The sequence below is a fragment of the Oryctolagus cuniculus genome, chromosome 4, assembly GCF_964237555.1.
Source record: "Oryctolagus cuniculus chromosome 4, mOryCun1.1, whole genome shotgun sequence".
NCBI classification, from domain to species: domain Eukaryota; kingdom Metazoa; phylum Chordata; class Mammalia; order Lagomorpha; family Leporidae; genus Oryctolagus; species Oryctolagus cuniculus.
Window position 1 is genome coordinate 3243015 of NC_091435.1, and position 26811 is coordinate 3269825.

Here is a 26811-nt window from a genome sequence, read left to right on the forward strand (position 1 = left end):
TGGCCACGTGAACAAGGCTGGGAGAACGGAGGAAGAGAAAAAGCGTGGGTGTCCTCCAGAGAGAGAGCGGAGATGGCTTATAGCCAGGAGTTGACCCATGTGCCGGGCAGGCTGCCGGGACTGGCACCAGTGCGCAGATCCGCCCCTGCACCCCACTCTGCCTGGCTTAGCAAATTCACACGGGTTGCTCGAAGCATCTGACACCGGACGCAAGTGCGAGATTTTATATGAAATATTTATTAGCGGGCTTGATTTCGGAGGAGTGCCTGGCTCCAGATTCCCACACTCTGCCCTGGCTGCTGGCTGCTGGCTGTCCTGTGCAACTTTTGCTGGCGTTTGGCTAAAGCCTCGATGGGTTTTGACCATGTTTGTTTCCTCGGCACCATGGGCACAGAGGGAGCTTTTTTCTCCCTTCTTGTTGAGGAGGGTGATTGAGGTCTGCTACGGAGAGGGAGGAAATCCGGGCACAGGCACACGTGTGCATGTGTGTGTGTGTGTGTGTGTCTAAGACACAGCTGCGTGCGCCAGCCACCCTGCACCTGGGCTAGCTCAGACCACCCAGCGGCCCAGGGACAGCCTCGTCCCCTGAGACCACGGTGAGACCCAGGCCAGCCGCCCCCACCTGGCAGGACGCAGGCTCAACGCTCCATCTTAATAAACCCTAGTGTGTTTCCTAAAAACGATCTTGAAGTGCAAAAAGAATCTCTAAGCATTTGCAAACAAAATCCATGTAGAACGGGGACTTTTCCTTCTCCGAGAACAGGGAGAGACAGCCCCGGAGACAGCCGTGGGAGTGAGGAATCTTAGACGGCCGGCCTCGGCTCTGATCCGTGTGCGATGCCTGCCAGGCGAGAAAGCGCAGCCCCCAAACCGCAGTCTTTCATTGGGGACCCTCTGCTGGGCAGTGACACCGGGGAGGCAGAAGTTGCATTCTCCTTAACGGTGGGCTCCTTTGGCCGGAAGCACCACCCACCCTTGCCCGGAGCTGCCCCTGGGAGCCGGCAGGTTTGGAAGGCAGAGGTTGCTTAACGCTGCTCAGTCGCTCACTCCCAATGGCGCTGTCGGACCAAGCGGCAGCCCCGCCCCCGCCTGCCGCGGTCTACTCTGCTGCCTGCAGACAAAGCTCCCAGATGCCACGGATCCCCCGACATCTCGCGGGCGTCCCGCCCCCTCCTCGGCGGCTGCTCTGTAGACCCCACCCCCCAAGGCCACACCTGACGCTTCCGAACAGGCACTCGGCTTCCCAGGCTCAGCGGAGGTAGCTGATGTGATATGCGACAAAAGATTAAAAAAAAAAAAATCAACAGAGCTGACCTAGACACTTAGGCAGAACGGAGGTGGGCAGGAAGCCGGGGACACAGAGACGTTTTGTTTAAAACTAAAAGCAACAAGCCAGCAGAAGGACACGAGCTGGACGCGCCGGCCGATTCCGTCGTGCGACTCTGAGTCCCCTCTAGCCACAGCCCGCACGGGACTCTCCCAAGCTCGGCCTGGCAGTGAGGCCAGCTCAGTGGTCAGGCTGCCAACCGCCCAGGCTCTGGACAAAGTCGGTGCTGAGCCTGCTACCAACAGGTACTCAACAGTTACAAACAGATACAATGTATCAACTCTCGGCTTGGAAAAGTGACTTCTGGGGAGAGAGACAACCCTCACAAAGATGGAGCTAGGGAAAGTCATCAGAGGGGATCGCTCCACACCGGGGCCTTCTGCCCCAGACCCCTACCCACACAGTGGCCACTGAGAGATGGCACGGAACGCCCGGGCCAGGACAGGCGCCCCCGGTCCTGGGAAGAATCTCGAAGCCTCCTGTCTGTCACCAGCCAGGTTGCACGGCGGTCCCGGGTGTGGTGCGCCTAGAAAACCCTGCCTGCAGCTTCCTAGTTAAAGCTAGAGAGGGAACCGGAGAGGGTATCTGACCTCGCTGGGCACAGAAGCCGGGCGCCAGGGCCCCACAGACCGCACGCGGAGTCCAGGGTGGGTCGGGAGGGTCTCCGTGTCAGCGGGGGCGTGGCTGGCCGCCGCCGTTCCAGGAGCGCCCTTGGCCTAGCAGCAGCTACTCATCGCGTCTGCTGGCCCGCGGGCTTCTACCTCTCGGCCCGGATCTTGTACCTCAGGACGAGGTAGGCAATGAGGCGCAGGGAGACGAAGAAGACGCCCAGCACCAGGAAGTCCAGGTGCAGCTTGGCGTTCTCCACGTCCAGCTCCCGCAAGATGGCTTCCGACTTCTGGAAGTGGCACGTCTCGTCCGTGTCGCAGTGCAGGTCTTCCCGGTCCAGGCCGTAGATGGACAGGATGACCCCCTCGAACCCATACCTGGGGCGGAAGGCACAGGTGTCATGAGGAGGTCCCGCGGTGGCCGCTGCTCGGGTCCTGGCTCAAGGACGGGGTCGCCCACGGTGCCTGGCCTGGCTCCCTCCCTTCTCCCCAGCACGGGCGAACCTCGCACCCAGAGCTCGGCCGCACGGCTCGCCAGCCTTGCTTCCCCCAGGAGACCCCACAGTGGGGGAACTGGATCTGAATGCTATGGATCCTGCCCACGGGGCCACGCGCCTGTTGGTGGCCAGAGATAAGGGCGAGACTGACGGCTAGGGAGCATTAGGTGACACGTGTCCGGGGCCCTGGTCCTTCCAACCCGGGACAAAGCACGCTGGGGTCTTGAAGACCACACACGCTGCCTTCTGATTGTTCGGTGTGGGCGTGCACAGGTGTTGGGAACCCCAGGCAGGCACCTTGCTGGCTCCTAAACAATGTACCTGGGTCTGAACTATAGTGTAGACAGAGCTCCTGGCCCTGTGCACCTGGGTCTGATACAGTGTAGACCAGGGCTCCTGCCCCTGAGTACCTGGGTCTGATACAGTGTAGACCAGGGCTCCTGCCCCTGTGTACCTGGGTCTGATACAGTGTAGACCAGGGCTCCTGCCCCTGAGTACCTAGGTCTGATACAGTGTAGACCAGGGCTCTTGCCCCTGTGTGCCTGGGTCTGATGCAGTGTAGACAGAGCTCCTGCCCCTGTGTACCTGGGTCTGATACAGTGTAGACCAGGGCTCCTACTCCTGTGCACCTGAGTCTGATACAGTGTAGACCAGGGCTCCTGCCCCCTGTGTAACTGGGTCTGATACAGTGTAGACCAGGACTCCTGCCCCTATGTGCCTGGCTCTGATACAGTGTAGACCAGGGCTCCTACCCCTGTGTGCCTGGGTCTGATACAGTGTGGACCAGGGCTCCTGCTGCTGTGCACCTGGGTCTGATACAGTGTAGACAGAGCTCCTGCCCCTGTGTGCCTGGGTCTGATACAGTGTAGACAGAGCTCCTGCCCCTGTGCACTTGGGTCTGATACAGTGTAGACCAGGGCTCCTGCCCCTGTGTGCCTGGGTCTAACTGCAGTGTCAACAGAGCTCCTGGCCCTGTTACCTGGGTCTGATACAGTGTAGACCAGGGCTCCTACTCCTGTGTGCCTGGGTCTGATACAGTGTAGACAGAGCTCCTGGCCCTGTGCACCTGGCTCTGATACAGTGTAGACCAGGGCTCCTGCCCCTGAGTACCTGGGTCTGATACAGTGTAGACAGAGCTCCTGCCCCTGTGCACCTGGGTCTGATACAGTGTAGACCAGGGCTCCTGCCGCTGTGCACCTGGTCTGATACAGTGTAGACCAGGGCTCCTGGCCCTGTTACCTGGGTCTGAACTACAGTGTAGACAGAACTCCTGCCCTGTGTACCTGGGTCTGATACAGTGTAGACCAGGGCTCCTACTCCTGTTACCTGGGTCTGATACAGTGTAGACCAGGGCTCCTGGCCCTGTGCACTTGGGTCTGATACAGTGTAGACCCGGGCTCCTGCCCCTGTGTACCTGGGTCTGAACTACAGTGTAGACAGAGCTCCTACTCCTGTTACCTGGGTCTGATACAGTGTAGACAGAGCTCCTACTCCTGTTACCTGGGTCTGATACAGTGTAGACCAGGGCTCCTACTCCTGTTACCTGGGTCTGATACAGTGTAGACCAGGGCTCCTGCCCCTGTGCACCTGGGTCTGATACAGTGTAGACAGAGCTCCTGCCCCCTGTGCACCTGGGTCTGATACAGTGTAGACAGAGCTCCTGCCCCTGATTGGGTCTTTGAGGCACCTGGAGTGGTTGCTGCGTGGGTGGGGACTGTGAAGCTGGGCACCGCCCCAGGGACCAGCACACCCAGGCCAATGCATTGTCTGTGTCACTGGTGACATCGGCCCGTCGGAACCTGGGCTATTCCCAGGGGGCTCTGACCATGGCTTTATGGGCCCCACACACTTGCAAGAGAGCTGCAGCTCCTGAAAGGCGGGAACTCACAAGGCTCCCAAACCCGGCCACGGGGAGCCTCCTGGGCTCCTGGGCGCTCATCGCCCACAGCACTTTGTCATCGCTGTGTGTGCGCTGGCGAGGACGGGAGCACAGAGCTAGGGGACAACAAGGGCCATGCATGTCCCGGGGCCATGCCCGGTGCTCGGCCACAGGTGACGGTGGGCGTCTGGGTGCGCGTCTCTCCCACCCGCCGTGCTGGCTACCTGACGTAGGAGATGTAGGACATCCACTGCAGGTACGTGGGGATGGTGTCGAAGCTGACGAAGAACCCTGAGAACAGCAGGACCGGGATGGCCGTCACGGGGCCCACGAACGTCGCCACCTGAGACGGGACACAGTGCAGCTGACCGCAGGCCCCCACAGGCAGCCCGAGTCACCATCAGCAGGACAAGGCGAAGGCTGGGAGGTCGTCAGGGCACAGAGTGCAGAGTGCAGAGGTGGGAAGAGGGGCAGGGCTCCCTGGGCAAGGGCGGCAGGGGTCTCCAGGGGACAGGGGTGCAGCTGCCCCCAGGACTGCCCATGGTGGGGTGTTGCGACACCTGGGGGCTGTCTGGGGCAAAGGTGCAGCCGGCCCGGCCGTAACCCCAGCCCAGCAGTGATCCGGGCTGATGGGAGCCCTGTGGGGACCACCAGAGCCCAGCGTCCTGCAGGCCTAGGGGCTGAGGGCGGGGCCACCCTGGGCTGGGGATGGCCGCGCTCACTCCGCGCTCCCAAGGGAAGGGGCTGATGCAAGGCGGGGCTCCTGGCTCCCCCCGGGAGTGCGAGTGGGCCCAGGACACAGCAGGAACCAAACAACCACAACTCCTGACTTTACCTGAGCAGAAGCGCAGAGTGGGCGCTGTGGGGGGGAGGGGTGTACAAGTGTGGTGTGTGCAGTACATGTGTGTGGTGTGTGGGGTACCTACATGTGTGGCACATACGTGTGGGGTGTGGTGTATACATGTGTGGTATTGTAGGGTAAATATGTACTATGTGGTATGTTTGGGTGTAAGTGTATGTGTGCGGTTATGTGCACATACATGTGTGGTATGCATGGTGATGTGCCCGGGTGTGTGGTACGCGTGGTGTATGTGTGTGATGTGTAGCATGTGGGATGCATGCTGTATATGACATGTGGTGTGCACGGTGTGTATATGTGGTGTTTGTGTTGTGTGTGTGGTACGTGTGTGTGTAGTGGACATGTGTGTGTGGTGGTTACGGTGTGCATGTGTGGTGGATGTGGTGTGTGTGGTATGTGTGGCATGTGTGGTGCATGTGTGGTGTATGTGGTTACATGTGTGTTGTGTGTGTAGTGCACATGTGGTGTGACCTGTGCAGGGCTCTAAGCAGGCCTCCCACCTGTGCTCTGTCCGGGGAGCCCTTAGGAGGCTGAGGACATGGGGTGGAGGTCAGCCTGGGGAGGGCCTGAGGGGCTGTGGGCTGATCTTGGGGACAGGTGCACTGTGGGGGAGGGGAGCCCCGGTGAGCGACCCCGCCCGTGGGCTCGTTAGCATCGGGTGGCGCTGTGAGGCCGGTGTGGCCTAGGCACCGCCACAGGCTGATGGTCTGGACAGGGACACACGCTCAGCACAAGGCAGGCACGGCCGGGTGTGCGGGTTGGGGGCCCACGAGGAACCCCACTGGGGCAGGGCCCAGGGGGCCGAGCAGCAGGGCAGAGACACCTGAGGCTGGTTCCCTGGAGCCAGCACAGCTCAGCCCAGTGCCCATCTGCTCCGTCTCCAGCGTGAAGTCAGGCTGGGACACCCTGCTTTGCGGGAGGCCGCTGGGACCGAGGGTTCTGGGAAGGGCGGGGCGTGCAGGAGGGGGCGACAGGTGCGACTCCCGGGGCTCGCCCAGGGCTGCCATGGCCAGCTCCTCCTGTGGGTGTCACCCTTCCCCGGACACCCTGGCCACATCTCCCTGTGGGCAAGGAAACAGGCCCAGGAACAAAGCAAGGGGTGGCAGGTGGACCCTGGAGGTGGCACAGTGGAGTGCTGGGCCTGGGACCACAATGGCCCCGCAGGGTCTGCCCACGCCTCTGGCCTCAGTTTGTCCTCCAGGGCCGGGCTACAGTGGCCTGTGGGGCAGGGGCAGGTGCAGGCTCCTCAGAGGCCACGGGGCAGCTCAGGGCTGGGGAGTACAACCAGGGGATTCCCGAGAGGAAGCAATGAGACTTGGGTGCTGAGGGCCTTGGGGCCCCCCCGCAGGTCACGTGCCTGTTGGTCTTCCCACCTGCAGGACGGGGACAGCTTAGCACCGAACCTGTACGTGTGGCTGAGGCCGGGCGAGCTGAGGCCGGGGACACAGCACCCAGCACAGGAGCAGCTCTGCACTGCCTGTGGGCGCGACCTCTCGGGAATTCGGGGGGAGGGGGAGGAGCAGGAGCAGGTGCGCTGACAGGGCCACAGGCCACGGAAGTGGGGGCCACAGCGCGTCCTCGGGGCGGCTACCTGCAGGGAAGTGGAGGCTGCTCCGATCAGCAGCCCCAGGGACTGGGCCACGAGCGACGTCATGGTGCCCAGCGCAGCGAACAGGATGAACCGCACGGCGTCGGACGGCTGAGAGGTCATCCAGTACACGATGCTGCAGTAGGCCACCGGGAACAGGACCTGGCAAGGCAGAGCCGCCTTGGTTACCCTGGGGCCGGCGCACACGTGGCTCCACCTCCGCCCTCCGCAGACCCGGCCCCTCCCCCGCCGTGCGCCCGACCTACCTGGAAGGGGACGTCGGCCATGGTCTTGGCGAGGTAGTAGGCCTTCAGGCTGTACCAGTAGTTCAGGTGTTCCCGGAGGAAGACCCCCATCTCCAGTGGAACTGCAAGAGAGGCCGAAGCACGGGTCGGCGGGTGGGTGCACCCAGCCACGAGGTCGAGGGCTGGCGGCCTGACGCGGCTCCAGCCTGTGCCTGCACTCCCAGTGCTGAGAGCCTGCGCGGGCCCAGCTGCAGCTGTGAGCTGCACGGGCGGTGTGGGGAGCACCTGTTGAGCACCGAGCGTCACCTCCGTGACCACACGGGTGCTGCCTCCAGCCCTTCTTGGCCTGTCTGCCTCGGCTCCCCCTGTACTGCGAGCCCCACCCCTACCCCGCACTGGTCCTGGGAGTTAGAGGGCACAGAGAGGGTGGTGGTGGATCCTGGAGGGGGCCCTCCATGCTAGGCTCTGGCAGGGCCCTGGCTGCCTGCACTGCCAGCCCAGAGCGGCCGAGGCTGCCCCGTCGTGGGCAATCCCGGGCTGCACCAGATCTGTCTGCAAGAGCTTGTCCACTCCCCACGTCGGCCACAAGGGGGCCACCTTAGTATCTGAACCAGGACACGCTTGCCCAGGGAGACCTGGACCGGCTGGGGGCCAGCAGACTTTGGAGCGATGTCCCTCCCATGCTCCTGTCCTGGGCTGACTCCTGCACCAGGGATTCAGCCCTGTCAACAGTGTCTGCTGTCAGCCCGCAGCAGATGCAGCACCACCTCCGGCTGTCAGCGAGAGCAGTGGGGACGGCAGGTAAAGCCACGTCAGCGGTGCCGGCATCCCATACGGGCGCCGGTTCGAGTCCCGGCTGCTGCACTTCCAGTCCAGCTCTCTGCTGTGGGGCCTGGGAAGGCAGTGGAGGATGGCCCGAGTCCTTGGGCCCCTGCACCCACGTGGGAGACGGGGAGGAAGCTCCTGGCTCCCGGCTTCAGACCAGCCCAGCTCATCTGGGGGTGAACCAGCGGATGGAAGACCCCTCTCTCTCCCTCCCTCCCTCTCCCAGGTCCCGTTCCTGGGTGGGAATCCAGAGCAGGCAGGAGGCGGGCGGCCGGGCACTCACACGTCAGGACCGTGGGCATGAGCGCAGCGAACATGAGGAAGAGCATGGAGAAGAAGAGGAAGCCGGAGTTGCTCAACACCTTCTTGGCCTCGTTCCCGATCCCCAGGTAGAGCAGGCCGATGAGGAGGCCGATCCCGATGTGGGAGGTGACGCGCAGGTGCGTCAGGACCTGGGCGCAGGGGAGCCGGCGGTCAGGGCGGGAGGCCCGACCTCCGCATGGCCCCGCCCGCCTCCCCTCCCCTCCCCTCGGCCGGCTCAGACTCACAGCCCTGCCGTGTGCACACGTGACATGTGTGTGCACACATGCACACACACGCACCGTGCATGCAGACACGCACACGCCATGTGTGTGCACACACGCACACCATGTGCAGGCACGTGTGTGCGCACACACAGCAGGCTTTGACAACAGAAGTCATTGCTGCTCTTTGTTGAATCCTCTTTAACTATAACCAGAAGGGAAGTCCACCTTCAGAAGGGAGAGCAGCAAATGCAGTGGTGGGATAGTGAGGGAGGGGGGCCGGGGTGGGGGGCGCAGCCCTCAGGGCTCCCGCGTGGGGGTCACGGGCAGACCCCTCTGTCTGCCCAGCCCAGAGCCAGCAGCCGCACTGGGCACCTCCTCTCCCAGCAGGTGGCCGGTCACTGTGACTGGGCACCGCCTTAGCCATGGGATCCTTTCGGCCACCACCTGTGAGGACGAGGGCCTGGCTGCCTGCTGCCTCCAGAGGCAGGGAGGGCCACCGTGGGCGCTGCCCCTCGTCCCCTCCCTCCGCCCTGTGTGTGGCCTGCAGCTGCCTTCACACGGAGCCCCAGGACGGGAAGACAGAGGGGGCTGAGCCACGACCCGACCCACGGCTTCCGGCGAGGCACAGACACAGGCCGGGGCACACACACACACACGCGTGGCGGATGGTCTGTGCCCGCGGCTGGCGGTGCGGGCTGGGCGAGGCAGACAGCAGGGCGAGGAAGGAGCGAGTGGCGGGCCGAGCCGCCCCGCAGCCACGAGCGGGGGTCAGGGAGGCACTCACGGAGTCTCTCATGATGCTGAGGAGTGTCCTCCGGAACAAGATGCAGAACTGCGTGAGGCAGCTGGCCGAGAAGCTGTGGCAGCCCTCCGCGGAGGCCGAGTCCTGCGGGCACACGGCAGCCGGCGTGAGCCCACGGGGCGCCGCGCGGCAGGCGGCTCGGCCGGGCGCGCGGGTCCACGTTACCTGTCTGAACCCCTGCTTTACCTCTTCAGAGGGCCGGTGCCAGAGGAAGGTGTTCACCTCGGCTTCGCCCCCGAGGTCCCGCTTGTAGTCCGAGTCACACATGCCCTCCCGCACCGCGCGAACCAGGCGGCCGTTCTGATCGCCGTACTCGCCGGACGCGACCTCCATGACTGCCCGAGACAGGGGTGGGGGCTGCGTCAGCCCAGGGCTCCCGGTGTCACCCGGCAGCACGGTCATGGTTGGTGGGGACTTTGCAGCCCGTGACACAGGGGCTGCCTGGTGATGACAGCGGGGTGATGTCAATCATTTATCAACCAGCGTTTGGCCCCGCCCCCGGGCAAGGTCTCCTGTCCAGGCAGAAGCACACAATGCACCTGGACGTCAGCCTGGGAAGCCATCAGCTGCCCCAGCTCCCAGCCCCAGGGCTTACTGAGAGCTGAGGCTGGGGCGGGCAGCAGAAAGGGGCGGGGCCTCTCCACCAGGGCTCCGGGAAGGGCGTGCCCACTGCCACACGGGGGTCCTTGGCAGCTGGGGGACACCCAGGTCTCGGACCCTCGGCCTGCACCTGGCAAACCCCAGCGCATAAATGCTCGCCTGGCCTCCCCCCTCCCCGCCCATCCTGTACCCCGAGTCAGTTCCTTCCCACCTCCAGGTCTCCCCCGCCCCGCCCCCTCCTCTCCAGCACAGCCTGCTTCTTGTGAGAGAGAGATGTCTCCCAGGAGCAACGTCCCAAGGATCACAGTTTGGGGACCCGTGTCCCGGGAATCACCTGCCCAGGGACAAAGGAGAACGGCCTCCGGGGGGAGGGGTCACCACACCCGTGACCTATCTTGAGCTGAGTTCATCCTGGGTTAGAGCGGATCCTGAATCCAGTGACCCGTGTCCTTGTGGAGGGACAGGCCAGGCCCGCGGCGACACAGGCAGGTGTCTGGGGGAACAGGGACCTCTTCCTGTGTCCTTTGAAAGCTCCGCCACAGGGCGGCACCTGAGCCCCTCCTGGAATATTCTAGACCTTCCTGACCGGGTCAGATAAAAGTGGGAGCCACAGAGCGGACAGGGGTCTGTTTCTTCCCAGCTGGCCAAGGCTCTACTCACCGAAGTCGGCCGGGTTGTGGTAGGTGGGGCAGCTCAGCCCCAGGTCCCTTAAGTACGGCACGAGGTTGGAGACCTTGCCCCGGTACACACACTGGCCCTGGCTCAGCACGTAAAGCTGGAAAAAGGGAGGAGGGGGAGCATCAGCACCCGCCCCCAGGGGCCGTCAATCAACCAGCTGGCCCTGCCTTCCTCCTAGAACCCCACCCCCACCCCCCCACAGGACAGCTCAGGGTCCCCGCTGAGGTTCCAGGAGAAAGCCACGGCGTCGTGGGGAAGACGGACAGCAGGGGGCCAAGCATCATTTTACCATTTGACATCATTTGCTTTTTATTTCATGCTAACCCTTGCTGAACAAAGAGCCCGGGGCTGTGGGAAGACGCGTTTCCCGTGTGGGACCTGGCTGTGGTTAGCACCAGGATCTGCGGCATCGTGGGGTTGCTGGAGCCTGGCGCTAACTGTCCGCAGGCGGCCCCACTTCAAGGTGGTCAAGCACCAGCGAACTTAGTGATGGCCCCATCCCAGGCCCGGCCCGCAGGGGCCCAGCACTTCCTAGCCCCGCCCCCTGCGCTGCTGAGAGGGTGCAGTCGGCTGGGAACGCGGCGGGTGGGGTGGGGGTGGGGGCGGGTACCTGGTCGAAGAGCTCGAAGAGCTTGGCACTGGGCTGGTGGATGGTGCAGATGATGGACCGGCCGCCCTGAGCCAGGCCCTTCATGAGCGAGAGCACCTGGAAGCAGGAGGCGCTGTCCAGGCCGCTGCAAGCAAGGGGCACCGTGAGACGCTGCGGGCAGCGGGCAGCGGGCAGCGGGGATGCCCACGGCCCCAGAGGCAGGCTCTGCTCCAGCCAGCGGGGACTGTGGAGGTCAGGCTGGCTCGTGCTGGGTCCAGGGGCGCCCGGGGTGGAGAGGGCGGGGGTCCCGCCCATCTTGAGGGGGGGGCTTCAGAACCCTATGGCTGGGCAGTGGCACCTCCTCCCCAGGACATGTAAAGGGCCAGGGGCACAGCCTGGGGCTGGCGCCGGGGGTCGCCAGGGGCCGAGGCTGCACCCGTGGGGGTCTCACTTGACATGTGTGGGTGTCTTTCCCGCGGATGCAGGCTCCCGGGGTGACCACCCTTCCCCCCTCCCTCTCCAGCCACCCCTGGCCCTCAGGTCCACAGCCAAGGGCCAGGGTTTGGGCGTGTGAGGACAGATCCCGGGGCCACGCCCCCCAGAGTGCTTGCAAGGGCTTTGCTTTTGCTGAAACAGGCACAGAGAGGCTGCCTTGGGGGCTGCACCGGGTTGAAGCAAACCCAGCAGACACGCCCCTCCCTGGAGAAGGGCCCGGTCCAGCTGGGCTGTGGAGAAGTGAGCGGGCAGGGAAGACGGACAGTGGAGCGTTCGGGTCAGAGGTCACTACAGCACCCGACCTGCTCCCCTGGGCGAGGACAGCAGGAGGTGAGGGGTCAGGAGTTAAGTGAGCGGGGCTCAGCCGTGGGCACCAGGGCAGAGCTACGTGACTGCTGCCAGGGACCCTGGAGGCAGGCGGCGTCCCGGGAGAGGCTCAGGGCCCGGGCAGGGGTGGAGAGACAGGGAGCCCCCAAAGACAGTTCTGTCTGGGGACCCCTCCGAGCCTTAAACACGTGGTGTTTCCAGAGCTTGTGGGGCACCAGGCCCCCTTCCCAGGGCTCCCAGCGCTGGCTCCAGGGTGGCCGTGCCTTGGGGGCCTTGGTAGTACAAGCACTGGGAAGGGGCAGTTCCCCCAAACCCCACCCCCACGATGAGCGCACGCCGGACCCTGCCCCGTATCCCAGGAGAGAGGAACGGGAAGGAGGGGAGCAGAGCCCATGCCCCCCGAGGCCGTGCAGGGGGTCAGGGCTGGCCCACGAGCTCGGAGGACGCCCATGCCCCCCGAGGCTGTGCAGGGGGTCAGGGCCGGCCCATGAGCTTGGAGGACCATGCCTCCCGAGGCTGTGCAGGGGGTCAGGGCTGGCCCACGAGCTCGGAGGACGCTCATGCCCCTCGAGGCCGTGCAGGGGGTCAGGGCCAGCCCACGAGCTCCGAGGACGCTCATGCCCCTCGAGGCCGTGCAGGGGGTCAGGGCCGGCCCAAGAGCTTGGAGGACCATGCCCCTCGAGGCTGTGCAGGGGGTCAGGGCCGGCCCAAGAGCTCCGAGGACGCTCATGCCCCTCGAGGCCGTGCAGGGGGTCAGGGTCAGCCCACGAGCTCCAAGGACGCCCTCGCCCCAGCCCCCAGCCCAGACGCCCCGCGTACCTGGTGGGTTCGTCAAAGAACATGACGGGCGGGTTGTTGACCAGCTCCAACGCAATGGCCAGACGCTTCCGCTGCCCGCCCGACAGGCTCCCTGTGCGGGTGTGGGCACAGGTCAGCAAGCCCAGTGCCGTCAGGATCTCCTTGACCTGTGGGCGACAGAACCAGGGTCCCCATCAGGAACTGCGTGCCCACCAGGGCCACGTGGAGAGCTCTCCAGCCTCCCCATGTCTCCCAGGGGCCACCTGGTGCCAAGCAAGACAGGCACTGCTTCCAACAGCTGACCCGGGCCACGGAAGCTGCGCTGGAGTCAGACCTGAGGACTCTGGCTGGAGGTGTGGGCATGGCCCTCACTCCCAGAGACAGAGGAGCTGCCAATCACTAGCTGAGGAGTGGGCGGGCGATCAGTTTGTGACCAGCACCTGCAAGGTGCCTCCTCGGATGCCGGCCAACAGGAGGCCGAGGCTTGGTCGGCTGCAGCCTCTGGGCCAGGCTCACCCCCACGTGCCTTAGGCTGCCTCCAGAATCTATGCAACCCTAATCTCCTTGGGCTGGGCAGCCCCGGTGGCCAGAGCCAGCAGACCTCAGGGCATGGCCTGGCTGGGGAGTCAAGGTTCTGCAGGAGTGAGGGATTCACAGGGACGAATGTGTCCACTCTGGGCTTTTGAAACATTCATGCACTGTGCGTGCAAGGTGCAGCGGGGTGATAGGAACCGGCACACTGCTGCCGGCAAGCGGGGACAGGTGCAGCGAGCGGGAGACAGGCCTGGGGATGGAGCCTGCGCTGCCTCTCTCTGCTGATGCCCCACCCCACCCCGCTGCCCCTTCCGGAATATCTTGTCTCTGAGACAAGGAGGCAGCTGTAGGGAGACGGCCCGGATGTCCAGCGGGGTGGGTGCAGGTGGGCTGGGATCTCCGGGTGCTTTCTCTCCTATGTAGACCCAGGATGAGGTCCACGGGGTCCCCAAAGCCACTTGCTGACAGACTGGAAAACCAAGCAGCCATGGTGGATCCGGGCCCGCTCTGGGTGCCTACACAGACACGGCACACACCTGCTTCCCCGTGCACCTGCAGCAGGGGCCGCCGGCATCCTGAGCCCCTCCGGCTGCACCTGCCCCTCTGCAAGGCCGGCCCCGCCGCTCCAGCTCGGCCTCAGCGATGAGGCTGTGCGTGTTGGTTTGTTTTGCTCCTCCTCCTCCTAAGTCCTCCTGGGCCTGGTGGCTCTGGCCTCCCTCCTGAGGAAGGAACCACTGGGAACAGGGCCGGACTGGCGGGAATGGAGGCACGCGGGAGATCAGTGGCGGGGCTGGGTGCTCGGAGGGGGGGACGCGCACTGTGGCCGACCCAGTGCTGCAGGTGAGGCGGGAGCAGGATGCAGCCCACCTGCTGCAGGGCACGGCGAGGGGCCAGGCGTGGTCCAGAGGCCACTGTGGTCCTGCAGCCACACACAGGGAGATGGGGCTCAGGGCCCAGCAACCTCTGCCTGGGGCTGTGGCTTCCTCCTGTCGGGATGAGGGTGGGGTCGGGGGGGGCTGACCTTGGGCATGGGAGGGGGGAGGGAGCTGACAGTGGACTTGGGAGGGGGCGAGGGAGCTGAGGACATGGGAGGGGGGAGAGGGCTGACAGTGGACTTGGGAGGGAAGGGGAGGGAGCTGAGGACATGGGAGGGGGAGAGGGCTGACAGTGGACTTGGGAGGGGCGAGGGAGCTGACAGTGCACATGGGAGGGAAGGGGAGGGAGTTGAGGACATGGGAGGAGGGAGGGAGCTGACAGAGTACATGGGAGGGGGGAGGGAGCTGACAGTGCACATGGGAGGGAAGGGGAGGGAGCTGAGGACATGGGAGGGGGGAGGGAGCTGACAGTGGACTTGGGAGGGAAGGGGAGGGAGCTGAGGACATGGGAGGGGGAGGGGACTGACAGTGGACTTGGGAGGGGGGAGGGAGCTGACAGTGCACATGGGAGGGAAGGGGAGGGAGCTGAGGACATGGGAGGGGGAGGGGGCTGACAGTGGACTTGGGAGGGGGGAGGGAGCTGACAGTGCACATGGGAGGGAAGGGGAGGGAGCTGAGGACATGGGAGGGGGAGGGGGCTGACAGTGGACTTGGTGGGGGAGAAGGGAAGGGAGCTGACCTTGTACGTGGAGGGGAGAAAGGGGAGAAGGGAGCTGACCATGGATGTTTTGGGGTGGGGGAGGGAGTCGACCCTGGACATGGTGGCAGGGAGGAGGTGTGGCCTTAGATGTGAGAGGAGGTTCTGCTAGCCCAGGGGTGAGGTTGCCGGGCCACCAACCCTGCATCACCAGGCTGCTGACCTGGAGCTGCCTCTTTCAACCACCGCCTAGAACCGCTGTCCAGCTGGATCCCCACTCTGCGGATGTCAGCAGCTCTGGGGCAGGGCTGGGGAGCAGTGGTCTGCCCATCTCTGTTACAGGGTGCCGGCGCGGCCAGGGCTCCCTGCTCCCAACCCGCACCATCGGTCACAGCCAGGCCTGCGCCTCCAGGGGGCAGAACCACGAGCAGCCCCCACACTGTCCCATCTCAGAGTTCTGCAGGAAGTGTTTCCATAGCAGGAACCAGACTGGGGGGGGGGGGGCGCGTGCGGTGCAGAGGTTACGGTGGGTGCTACCTGAGACGCCTGCATCCCATATCTGAGTGCCTGGTTCAAGTCCCAGCTTCTCCACTTCTGATTCAGCTCCCTGCTAAAGCCCGCCCCGGGAGGCAGCAGATGATGGCCCAGCACTTGGGCCCTGCCACTCAGACCTGGAGTGAGCTCCTGGCTCCTGGCGTGGGCCTGGCCCAGCCCTGGCTACTGCAGGCATTTGAGGAGTGAGCCAGCAATGGGACATCTGTCTCCCCATCTTTAATTTTAAAAATAAGAAGGAATTTCCTTTCTCAAAAAGAACTGAAAGAAAGCAGGTTCTGTCTGCCTACACTTGCCACTGCCACCCAGAAACGGGCTGGATCCCAAGAGATTTCGAGGGTGCAGTGGCTGGGCGGGGGGAGCCCCAGGCTGCCGACCACCGTGTTCTGAAGACCAGCGCGGTATGAGCCAGCCTGCGTAACGAGGGACGTGAAGTGCGGTGACAGGAAGCGGCGGACGCCCCCATGGCCAGTTCAGCTGCACCCTGCTGCACACTCGTCCCTCACCTCTGTGGCAGGAGCCGAGGGCACTCGGGGCACGCACCCCACCCATCCCGCGCTCTCCACGGGGGCCAGAGGAGACAGACAGCACTGCAGGGCGGGCCTGCCCGAGCGCCAGTCCCCCGAGACCCCCAGCAGCGCCCGCCCAGAGCGATGAGGGGGCGAGCCCCTCCCCGTGCGGCCTTCTGGGGGGCTCCCTCTCCACCTGCACACCTCACTCTCCCTGGTGCCTTAGTTTCTGTATTTAAAGACCAGCTAATAACACCCCCAAGCCGATTGCTTCTTGCCAGTGTGTGTGTGGGTGGAGGGTGGCTATTTTTAAACGAATGACTAACCATCTTCATTGTCAGCATTTAAAGAAAAATAATTGAATATAAAGTGTATTAAACACTCTGAGGCACAGAGCGCCGGGCCCAGCCGGGAAGGCGGAGGCCTCTGGCCGCCCACGCGGGCCAGCCGTTGGCTCCTGGATCTGAGAGCAGAAGCCGTGACTCTGGCCCCAGCACAGCCTCTCCTGGAATCTGGCGGCACAGCCTAGGGCGTGCCCTCGCCAGCCCCTGCCTCCCGCAAGAAGGAGAGGCGGGAACAGCCAAGCCACACACAAGCCAGCACCGCAGAGCCCCGCACTCCGGGCCCGGCACGGGACCCCCAGGCACTCACCATCTCCCTCCTGCCTTCGTCTTTCTCCTGCAGCTTCAAGTGCGCAGACACCTGTGGGGACAAGGGGGACGGTGTGGAGCAGAGGCGTGGCTGCCGCAGGGCGGGCCCCCAGCCACCTGCCACAGAAAACCCCAGAAGGCCTCGGCCCCTGCCCTGGGGGTAACCCGGGCCGGGCTGTGGGCGAGTGCTGCGTGTCCCTGTGCCTCCACCTTCTACTGGACCCATGAGAGACATCAGCTATGGGCAGCGTGGAGAAAGTAGGCCCCCAGCATCAGGAGCCCAAGACCTGCCCAGCGGGGGGCCCTGCAGCCGCGGGCCTGGGAGGACGGAGTCAGGGACACAGGCTTCAGCCACGGGCACGCGCTGCACCCAGATGCTGCTCCTGGCTGTGCTGTGTTTCCCTGAGACCCCGTCCACAGCACAGCACTGGGCCCCTGACCCTGACCCCACGCCTCTACCAACGGCAGGGGTCCTGGGCAAACAGGGAGACCAGTTTCCTCCTCCCCAGCTTGGGGGTGAGGTCACAGCCTGCCCACCTCATGGTCTAGGGCGTGGCTGCAGGGGCAGAGGAGAGGGGAGAGTGGCAGTGAGGTCACAGACCCAGATGGCCAGGGCTAGGCCGCTGGTACTGGACGTCTCCACAGCGGAAGACACTGGGAGTGAGAAGAAGCAGTGATTGAGCACCTGCTGGATGCCCCTGCCTTCCGTGCAGCATCCCCTCAGGGGGAGGGGCCTGAGGCTGGGGGAGGTGACAGCTGCATGGCAGGGAGGTGGAGCCCAGCACTCAGAGGGGCCTCCAGGTCCCCGTGTGGCCACAGGCAGCCCTAGGACCCTGGCTCCCGGCTCAGCTCTCACAGGGCTGTGTGCGTACGGCCTGGGACCCGGCAGGTGCTGGCCAGTCACTGGCTGCAGCCCCGCCACCTGGCAGGCAGGTGAGCGGGAGGAGGAGGCCCTCTCGGCTCCAACACAGGCTCCAGATGAGCTGAGACCTGGGCTGGACTCACAGAGGGAGGGACGTCCCGGCCCGACCCAGGGAGCAGGACGCTGCCCACTGGCTGAGTCTGCCAGGAGCCTCGGGGGCGGGGCGGCTCACCATCATGGCCTCGTGCACCGTGAGGTGTGGCAGCAGCATGTCATCCTGCATGATGTAGCAGGACACCTTCCGGAAGCAGCGCAGGTCCCGGGGCGTGCCGTTGATGAGGACCGCCCCCTTCATGCCCGTCTCCCTGCACAGCCGAGCGGAGAGGGAGCGTCAGCCCCAGGCCCGCCCGTGTGCCACACAGACGGGGCCTCGGGCTGTGCCTTCCCCAACCCAGCAGCGACAGGGACGCTCCTGTGTGCAGTCCGCCTGGCTCTGCCAGCTTTGTCAGATCGGCTTCTGGAACGTTCTGTGTGCAGCTCAGACTGTGCCAACTGCCCCCCACCCCCAGGCCAGTGACAGCTCCTGGCAGGGGGAGGGGGCTACAGGCACTGAGTCTCCAGCCCTCCTAGGACCCGTCATGGCAGCCTCGCTCCCAGGGGCTCCCGGGGTCGTGTCTGGTTCCAGCTTCGTTCACCCATTGCTGCAGCTGTGGGCCTCATGGTGGACCGTTCTCCACCCCGAGCAACAGGCCGGGACCCACTGGCTCACCCCTGGACACCTGCAAGGGCAGCTCCAGGCTCCAGGCTCTGCAGGGATTAGTAGGGGCGGTGCCTGCCTGACTGCGTTGTGACCCGCTGACCGGCGGGGACCCCACAGGAGACCCCTGGTGCTGAGCACTGGGCTCTAACCTCGAGGCAAGAGTGGAACAGGCAAGGATTTGTCCTAAGTGAGATTTCCAAAAGTCTTAACTCCTTGGGGCTGGCGCCGTGGTGTAGCGCGTGGAGCCGCCACCTGTGACACCGGCATTGCGTGTGGGAGCCAGTTCCTGTCCCAGCTGCTCCTCCTGCAATCCGGATCTCTGCTAATGGCCTGGGAAAGCGGCAGAAGATGGAACTACCTGGGACCCTGCCACCCCGTGGGAGACCCGGATGAAGCTCCCGGCTTTGGTTTGGCCCAGCCCCTGCCGCTGTGGCCATTTGGGGAGTGAACCAGCAGATGAAAGCGCGCTCTCTCTCTCTCTCTCTCTAACTCTTTCAAATAAGTAAGTGAATCTTGTTTTAAGAAAAATCCTAACTCCTTACATTAAACACAATTCAGAAGCCTTAGTGGGGATGGTGGTCATTTTATCAGGAAATGGAGTGATTAGGACAGGGGTCCCCTGTTATCAGCAAGGACGCTCCCCAAGAGGGTGCTGAACTCTGTGGATACCAGGCTTGCTCCCTGGGGTACACATCCACGCCACCACGATCAGGTTCAGTTTCCACAGCAGCCGCAGTGCGTGGCACCAGGCTGTCAGCCGACCGCCAGCGTCACCGCTCCTGCGCTTCAGGGCCGTTACTAAGAGACGCAAGGGGAGCTTCCCATGAGAGTGAGCCTGTAACTGACAGGTGCCGCGTGAGCGATGGGTGGGAGGCCATTCCTGTCCCGGACGGGACACAGCAGGCGGGCAGGAGGCAGCACCGTGCCGCTCAGAAGTGCTCGGAGCCGCGTGCTGCTGTGACTGTTCAGAGACTGTTTGCAGAGCGTGGTTCACCACGGGTGGCTGAAGCCTTGCACAGCCGAGCCCAGAGGCAGAGGAGCCGCTGGGTTATTTCGTCTCTGTTTGCTCAGTGAACCAAGGAACCCATGAGAACAGAAAAGAACTGGCTTCCGGAGGGCATTTAATAAATACTTGTGAAGGTGCGGCTGTCTTGTTGTCCACAAGCAAACCACACAACCCGGCCGGCGCCGCGGCTCACTAGGCTAATCCTCCACCTAGCAGCGCCGACACACCGGGTTCTAGTCCCGGTCGGGGTGCCGGATTCTGTCCCGGTTGCCCCTCTTCCAGGCCAGCTCTCTGCTGTGGCCTGGGAGTGCAGTGGAGGATGGCCCAAGTGCTTGGGCCCTGCACCCCATGGGAGACCAGGAGAAGCACCTGGCTCCTGCCTTCGGATCAGCGCGGTGCACCGGCCACAGCGCACTGGGCATGGCGGCCATTGGAGGGTGAACCAACGGCAAAGGAAGACCTTTCTCTCTGTCTCTCTCTCACTGTCCACTCTGCCTGTCAAAAAACAAAACAAAACAAAACAAAACAAAAAACACACAACTGTCCCAAGCCCTCCACTGCCGCTGTCTTCCTGGGCCCCGCCCCCCTCGCGGGCTGCAAAGCCCCCTGCTGCTGAACCCCACGGGGGCCCGGGCGTGCTGAGCCTGGTGGAGCCGCGGGTGCCAGCACTGTCCCTGGCGACAGCACAGACGGAGGGGGCGCCACTGACAGCCGCGGCGGGTGTGCTCACCTGTATCCGGCCAGAATGTTCATGAGCGTGGATTTCCCGGCCCCGGAGGGGCCCATGATGGCCACCAGCTGTCCGCTGTTGAACTTCCCCGAAATCCCCTTCAGAAGGGTCTTGTACCCTGCAAAAGGCAGAGCGTGCTGGTTCCCCGCTGCCACAGGCTTCGCTCCGCCGTCCGCGGACAGACGCCCAAGGGACAGACGCCCAAGGGACAGACGCCCAAGGGACAGACACTCAAGGGACAGACGCCCACGGCGCATCCCACGCCCTGGCGCCCAGCGTCGCCTGCGATGCGACACCGGCATCCCATCTCGAGTGCTGGTTTGAGTCCCGACTACGCTGCTTCTGATCCAGCTCCGTGACGCCTTGAGTGCTTGGGGCTGTGTCACCCACATGGGAGACCTGCACAGCTCCAGATACTGTGGACATTTGGGCAGGGAGCCAGTGGATGGAAGATCCCCCCCTACGCCCCCTCCCTCTCTTCCTCCCTGCCTCCCTCCCTCTCTCTCTCAAGCAGATGAAGATAAGTAACAAGTGCTGTGTCCTAGGTGAGAAACGGCCCCGTGTCTTTTCGATGCCCCCTTTCATGTCCTCGCTTGCGTTTTGCGGGCTATAATTTTATCAGCAAATGCACCATGTTTCAGAGGCGACAAAGCACTTTCCCACGCTCCACCCAGGCCGTGAGGAGCCCCCTGCTCCCATTTCAGAAGGAGCAAGACCTGGCCCTGCAGCCACGCTGAGCAGACCCCGCTCGGAGCTTCGCCCTGCCTGGTTCCCCCCGCCGCCCACCATGGCCCACTCGTGCCCAGAACTGAATCATTCACTGTCCTTCATTAGTTATTCTTATCTGTTTATAGAAACATAAATTTGCATGCGATTTCTTTATAAATCATTACTCTGATGATGACTACATTATTTATTCCTTAGTTAATAATTGAGAGTTCGCCATCATGCGTGCACACCAGATCACTTTGGCGCCTCTGCCAAGTGCCAGCGGGGGAACCCGTCCACCCCCGGCAAAGCCCCTGACTTTCCAAGCCGACCTGTTATGGCCCCGTACACAACAGAGACCTGGACTCGCAGGAAGGACGCCCAATTCAGAAACGTTTCTCCGTGTCGATCAGACCAGGACGACCCTCCCTCCAGTGAACAAGAACCGCGTGTACACACGGTCTCAGCTCCGGCACGCATGATTACAGGGACCTCATGGCACGAGGGACACGAGGTCCTCTGGCTTAGGCTTTGTGCACCTGTCTGGGCCTGGGTCCCCGGGGAGTTTGCTCCACGCCACCCTCCCTCCTGTCTTTCACAGACGGGACGTCTGCAGACTCAGAGCTGTTGCCAGGAGCCACCTTGACCTGGACAGGAAGTCCCTGAGGCCTTGTCTAAGTGAGGCAGAGAAGCGGAAGCCACAGCCCGGAAGCTCGCAGCCCCGTGCGGCTGACTCCGTCCGGAGGCGCAGGCAGCTGTGGCCCTGGGTGGGGGGGTGGCTGAGAGTCATGCCGGGTTCCGGGACAACAGGGCAGGGCCTGGCGGGCAGCCGTAATCTGCACCGGAACCCAGCTCCCCCGGCCGGGGCGCCTGTGACAACAACAAACACAGCCCGGGCCCGAGCTGGGCGCAGCTGCCCCTCAGTGCACAGATGGGCTGAGACCATTCCTCCACAAGGCCAAGTTCTGCACGGCCGGCTTGTCACAACAGGGCCCTGTGGCTTGGGGCTCGGCACCTGGGGACTGTGCATCCCAAGGGATCCACATGACATCATGGAAAGAGCGCTAAATACCAGGCGCCTGCTCACGCGGCCTCTCACCTGTCCTGGCTGAATCGGGCCTGCTCCAGAGCAAACCCTAAGTCACAGCCTTGAGAAGTTCAGAGCTGCTCCCCACGGCCCGGGAACCGCCTGACGGTGCAGAGAGGCCACAGAAATGACCTTGGGCCTTTAGGAGCCGAAGCAATCCGTGCACACGCGTCCCCAAGGGCAGCCTTGCACCTCGGGCTCAGGCAGGGTCCTTCCCATGTCCAGGACAGAGCCCACTGCACCACTTGGCCAGAGTGTGAGGCCATCAACCCCAAATGCGGGGCCACGTCAAGGAAACACAGCCCCGGGCGGGATCTCACGCGGCCCAGCCGAGGAGAGGAGGACCCTGTGAGCTCCCTGGGGTGCTGTGGCCACCCCTCCCGGAGGGTGCTGCCAGCCTCGTGTTGTGGCAGCACCTTCTCGGTGGCCCCCATGGCGGCACCGGGGGCCAGACTGCAAAGTTGCATTTGGGTCCTGAAGAACAAGAAGACATCTGCAGCCTGTGAAATGGGCAGCCGCCCCCGGCCTCTGCCGGGGCCCAGGCGTGGGCAGTACGGCCTGTAGGAGGCCAGCGCTGGGTCCACAGTGGGCGCTGGAGGTCAGTGTGCCCCACGGGGGGATAGCCACAGCGAGCAAGGACTGTGCCTGTTCAGATGCAGGTCCCACTGTGCCGCGGGGGGGCACAGCCAGCCCTGCCCACCCATGCCACGGAGTCGCCGGCTTGTGCCCCTTGTAGAAACCCACATGGAGCTGAGGCTAGCTCAGGGCCGTCTTGGTCCCTTTCACAGTTAGTCCCCACGGCTGTGCACGTGGGAGAGACCAGCGTGTGTGGGTGCTGGTCCTGTCCAGAGCCGCTGGCTGTGGAAGCAGCAGGCACAGTTGTGACCCAGGACCCCTGGGGTCTCCCGCAGAAGCCCCCAGCCGCACCCAACGGCCCTCGGCTGACTCCATTCTGCAGTCTGCAGCCAATCCACGCAGTCGGTCCGCCTACGCAGACCCACCCTGTGCAGCGTGGGAAGACCCCAGACCCATCTGTCTCCTGCAGGCAGAAAGGGGCAACCGATGGTGTGGCATGAGCGGCTGCCCTGGCCGGGGCGGCGGCCACCACGTGTCAGACGCCACCAAGCACACAGGTGCAGCGGCCACCATGCGCACCCTCCCTGCCACCGCAGTCCAGCCGAGTGGCCCAGAGCCACACACCCAGCGGCTGTCGGGCGGACCCGGGTGGTTGGGTCCCGCGGCACAGCCACAGCAATGGCCTCCCTCGCGGAGTTCAGTCAGGGTCAGCCAGGGCCACGCTCACACTGAGGGCTCTGGGGAGGGCCCTCCCTGCCCCTCCTGGCTCCCCACGGCCCTGGGCATTCCCTGGCCTGTGGCTGCCGCACCCCAGCCTCTGCCTCGGCCCCCCTGCGGCTTCTACCCTGTGTCTGTGACGCCGTCCAATTTTCCCTCTTCTAACGAGGACCCCAGCGCCTGTGATCGGGCTGCCCCGCTCCAGGCCGGCAGCATCATAACCAGTTCCCTCTGCAGGGCTCCCACTTCAAGTACGCCCGCGTTCCCGGGTTCCCTCGGGGGACACACCTCCCCCCACAACGAGAGGCCCACCGCTGGGAGGGACGAGGCCGCCCCACCCGGCCGCACACACGGGCTCCTGCAAGCCCTGAGCGGGGCCGTCTGGAGTGGGGGCCGAGGGCCTGCAGGTACCCCGGCAGCACCAGCACCAGCCAGCCGGCTCTGGTCCCAGGAGCTCTGCCAGGAGCCCCCTTGGAAGTCCAACAGTGGGAGACTCCGGAAGGAGGGAGCTGCGAGGGGCACGCTCAGCCCGTCACTCACAGAGTCCATCTGAGCTTGCCTGGGGGAGACCGGAGGGACTGGAGAGAGCCACGAGGCCGGAGCAGCACGGCACAGACCCTGCTCAGCGCCTGCCTCTCTGGGGAGAGATCCCAGGGAGCTCCCACCCTGAGGCCGGAGAAGGAGCCTCTACCGTCCTGGACCACCTTTCCCGGGCTGGCGCAGGGGGGCGGCAGGCAGGACCCCAGGAGTGCTCCCGACCAGGGCCGCCTCTGCCACCCCTGCCCTGGGCCCGGGCCTCCCGCTCCCTGTCTCTCCCCTGCTCCCACCCCCACCCTCCTTCGACAACTCCAATCGAGGCTGCTGGGCCAGCACGGACGCCGGCCAGCTGGACGGACACAGAAAACCCACCCACGGAGGCACCGCAGGGTTGCCGCGGCTGCGCCGTCAGCGTGAGCTCCTGGCAGAAAGTGAGCCTGCCCAGGCCTCCGGGCTCTCCCAGGTCACGAGAAAGAAGGCGCCGACGTCAGAGCGAGGCCGCGGACCCGCAGCTGAGGCCTGGCCTGAGCCCCACACGCATCGGATTCTGCATCTCAGCTTCATGAGGACCCACAGGGCAGCTTCCACGTCCCGTGTCTGGCTCACGGGCTGAGGACAGTGTCCGCGGAGACACCAGCGCGAGGCGGGCTCTTGGCACAAGTGACCCCGTCGTCCTGGGTGTCACCGCGGGCCCTGGCACCCTGTCCAGGCCTTTCCTCCTCAGAGGACCGAGCTGTGACCCGCAGCTGCTGTGGGTCCAGCTGCCGGGCTGTCCCTCAGGTCTGTGTGGGCTCCACGGACTTCTACGTCGAGCCGCTGGTGCCCTGCCTCATGCTGGCTTCCCCAGGAGCCTTGGAAAACAGCGGTCAGAGCACGCGGACGGCACAGATGTCAGCCGTGGCCGCCTGCACCTGCTGCGCTCCTGGACGAGAGCTCCGCCCCCACGCCAGCGCCATGCCCTTCGGCTCCGCCCCCACGCTCCCACTGGGCCCGCAGGCTCCACCCCCACGCTAGCGCCATGCCCTAGGCTCCGCCCCCACGCTCCTATTGGGCCCGCAGGCTCCGCCCCCACGCTCCCGAGGGCCCGCAGGACCGCTTCTCTCCTGTAAATGTCCACACAGGGGAGGCCCCGGGCCTTGTGGCAGAGGCGGAGGGTCCCTGCGTGGCCGGCGCCGGCTTTGCTCCTGTCACTCACCGCAGAGCGCTGACAGCAAGAGCTCAGAGAGGGTAAGTGAGCTGCCCGTGGCCACACAGGTCAGTAAGGAGCCAGGACAGCAACACTGCCCGCGATGGAGGCAGCTCTTGAACCCAGGCCCAGAGCAGCTCCGCCAGTCCGGGCAGAGCTGTTCACGGAGCCAGGCAGCCCCCTCCCCCTGTGAGTGGGCTCCTTTCCACGAGTCCACACAGCCAGCTCACTCCAGAAACGCGCGTGCAGCCTGCTGCAGACAAGGGGACAGTTACACACTGTCCCCTGACAAAGGAGCGCTCCACTGGGTCCCCCGGCTGAGGACAGCCCCAGCAGTGACAGGGTCAGAGGGTCTGGAAGCCAGGACTGGAGGACCCCCCCCCCCAGCCTCCTCACGGCTGCCCTTGCATTTCCCCGTGATGCCACGGAGATCCTCCAACAAACACCACGCATCCTGCCCGGGTGTGGGGCGGCCGCTGGCCTCCAGCAGGGCCCAGCCGTGGCCACCCTCGGGACCCCTCACTGGCACATCTGCCAGGGGACTTACATCCCCGGCCCAACGGACGCTCACGGAGCTGCTGTGACCAAAGCCCCCATGGCCGCCTGCAGCCCCACGCCGCCCACGCAAGGCAGCTGGGCAGACGGGAAACCGGGGCCTGTGGCCGAGCCCTCGGGGGCCACTGGGCTCCACCCTGCTCACCTGCAGCAGTGGCCCGCTGGCAGCTCACCCACTCGGTTTAGCAAACAAGCGCTGCTCCCAGAGTCCCCAGGGTAGGCGAGCGTGGGGCTGGATTTCCCGGCTGCACCAACAAAGGCAAGCTGTCTGCGGCCCACCAGGCTGGGGCAGTGAGGTGGGCGCCCCAGAGAAGCGGGGCCTTGTGCTGTGCAGATGGCAAGCCCCACCCTGAAGACGCAGGGCCCTGGCCCCTCCCGAAGTTCAGCTCGCCGTCAAGCACCCGTGGGTAAGCGGCAGGGACAGAGTGGCCTCTGCTGCTAAAGCTCTGGAGCCTGCCCCCCCCCCCCCCGTGCCCCACCTCAGCCTCCGTCCACTGCCCACAGGCTCCACCTACTCTGCACCTCATGGTGACCAGACAAGGTGTCTCGGCACCATGGGAGTCCCAGCTGAGCACAGGGAAGCCGAGAGGGCGTGAGACCCAGCTGCCCACAGCCCCGTCTGCACCTGCTGCCCCGTGCACCTGTGACTTCACACCCATTGCTCCTCACGGTGGGCGAGGTTCTCCCTCCCCCTCTGAGAGATGAGGAAGCGGCTGCCTGCCCCCCCCCCCCCAGCTCTGCTGCCATCACTCTGCCACGCAGGCGGCCAAGGGCAAAAGGTAAAGCAGTCCTTGGCCTCTGCTGAGAAGTGAGCCCACACTGTGCTGGGCTGGACCCAGCTACCGGGAGCCCTGGAAGCCCCTACGGCATTCTGGGAGTTGCTCGTCCAGTCCAGCGGGCACAGTGGCTGGCCACAGGCTGTCGCCAGCACAGACTTTTCATAACGAGACTAAATCACAGATCAGGCGGGGGTGGGGGGGTGTTGGGCAGCCGGCACTGTGGTGTAGCAGGCTAACCTCTGCCTGCGATGCTGGCTTCCCCTATGGACGCCAGTTGCAGTCCCAGCTGCTCCACTTCTGATGCAGCTCCCTGCCGATGCACCTGGGAAAGCAGCAGAAGATGGTCCGAGTACTCAGACCCCTGCACCCACGTGGGAGACCCAGAGGAAGCTCCTGTCATGGCTTTGGCCTGGCCCAGTCCCGGTCACTGGGGCCATTGGGGAAGTGAACCAGTGGACGGAAGATCACCAGTTCTCCTGGGGTTGGTGGGGAAGGATGTGCACGGTCCCACACCCTGCAAACTGCCTCCCTCTGGGTCCTGCTGGCTGCCGGTGCCTCTGCAGGGGCTGGCTGATCACTCCCTCCTCGGCCTGGCCCCCCGGTCTGCTCTGGGTCCTCGTTAGTGCTGCTGCCGGCCTGGCCTTCGTCACTCCCTCCCCTTGCCCATGTGCTGCTGCCGGCCTGGCCTTCGTCACTCCCTCCCCTTGCCCCGTGTGTGGGGCCAGCGTGTGCGCTCCCAGGGGAACAGAGCATCTTACATCAGCTGCCCCAAGGTCAAGCGCTGCCCACCGCATCCTGGAGTTCCGCCTGTGTGCATCCGTGTGGCGACGTGACGTCCTGGCATGCC

The 26811-nt window shown here is 64.6% G+C and overlaps 1 protein-coding gene across 2 annotated transcripts in view; it reads right to left on the bottom strand.

The window, feature by feature from the left end:
• Window positions 1–217: 217 nt before the first annotated feature.
• ABCG1 (ATP binding cassette subfamily G member 1) overlaps window positions 218–26811 on the bottom strand; it is a 49785-nt gene continuing 23191 nt past the window's right edge. For both annotated transcript variants that reach the window (XM_070073122.1, XM_070073123.1), the window contains 13 exons: window positions 19820–19937; window positions 17556–17688; window positions 16463–16513; window positions 12666–12811; window positions 11046–11169; window positions 10418–10532; window positions 9344–9492; window positions 9140–9241; window positions 8112–8280; window positions 7025–7125; window positions 6762–6920; window positions 4536–4654; window positions 218–2313 (listed from right to left, as the gene is read on the bottom strand). In XM_070073122.1, coding sequence (XP_069929223.1) covers window positions 2085–2313; window positions 4536–4654; window positions 6762–6920; window positions 7025–7125; window positions 8112–8280; window positions 9140–9241; window positions 9344–9492; window positions 10418–10532; window positions 11046–11169; window positions 12666–12811; window positions 16463–16513; window positions 17556–17688; window positions 19820–19937 — 1715 coding nt within the window. In that variant the 3' untranslated portion in view covers window positions 218–2084. The remainder of the gene's footprint in view (window positions 2314–4535; window positions 4655–6761; window positions 6921–7024; window positions 7126–8111; window positions 8281–9139; window positions 9242–9343; window positions 9493–10417; window positions 10533–11045; window positions 11170–12665; window positions 12812–16462; window positions 16514–17555; window positions 17689–19819; window positions 19938–26811) is intronic.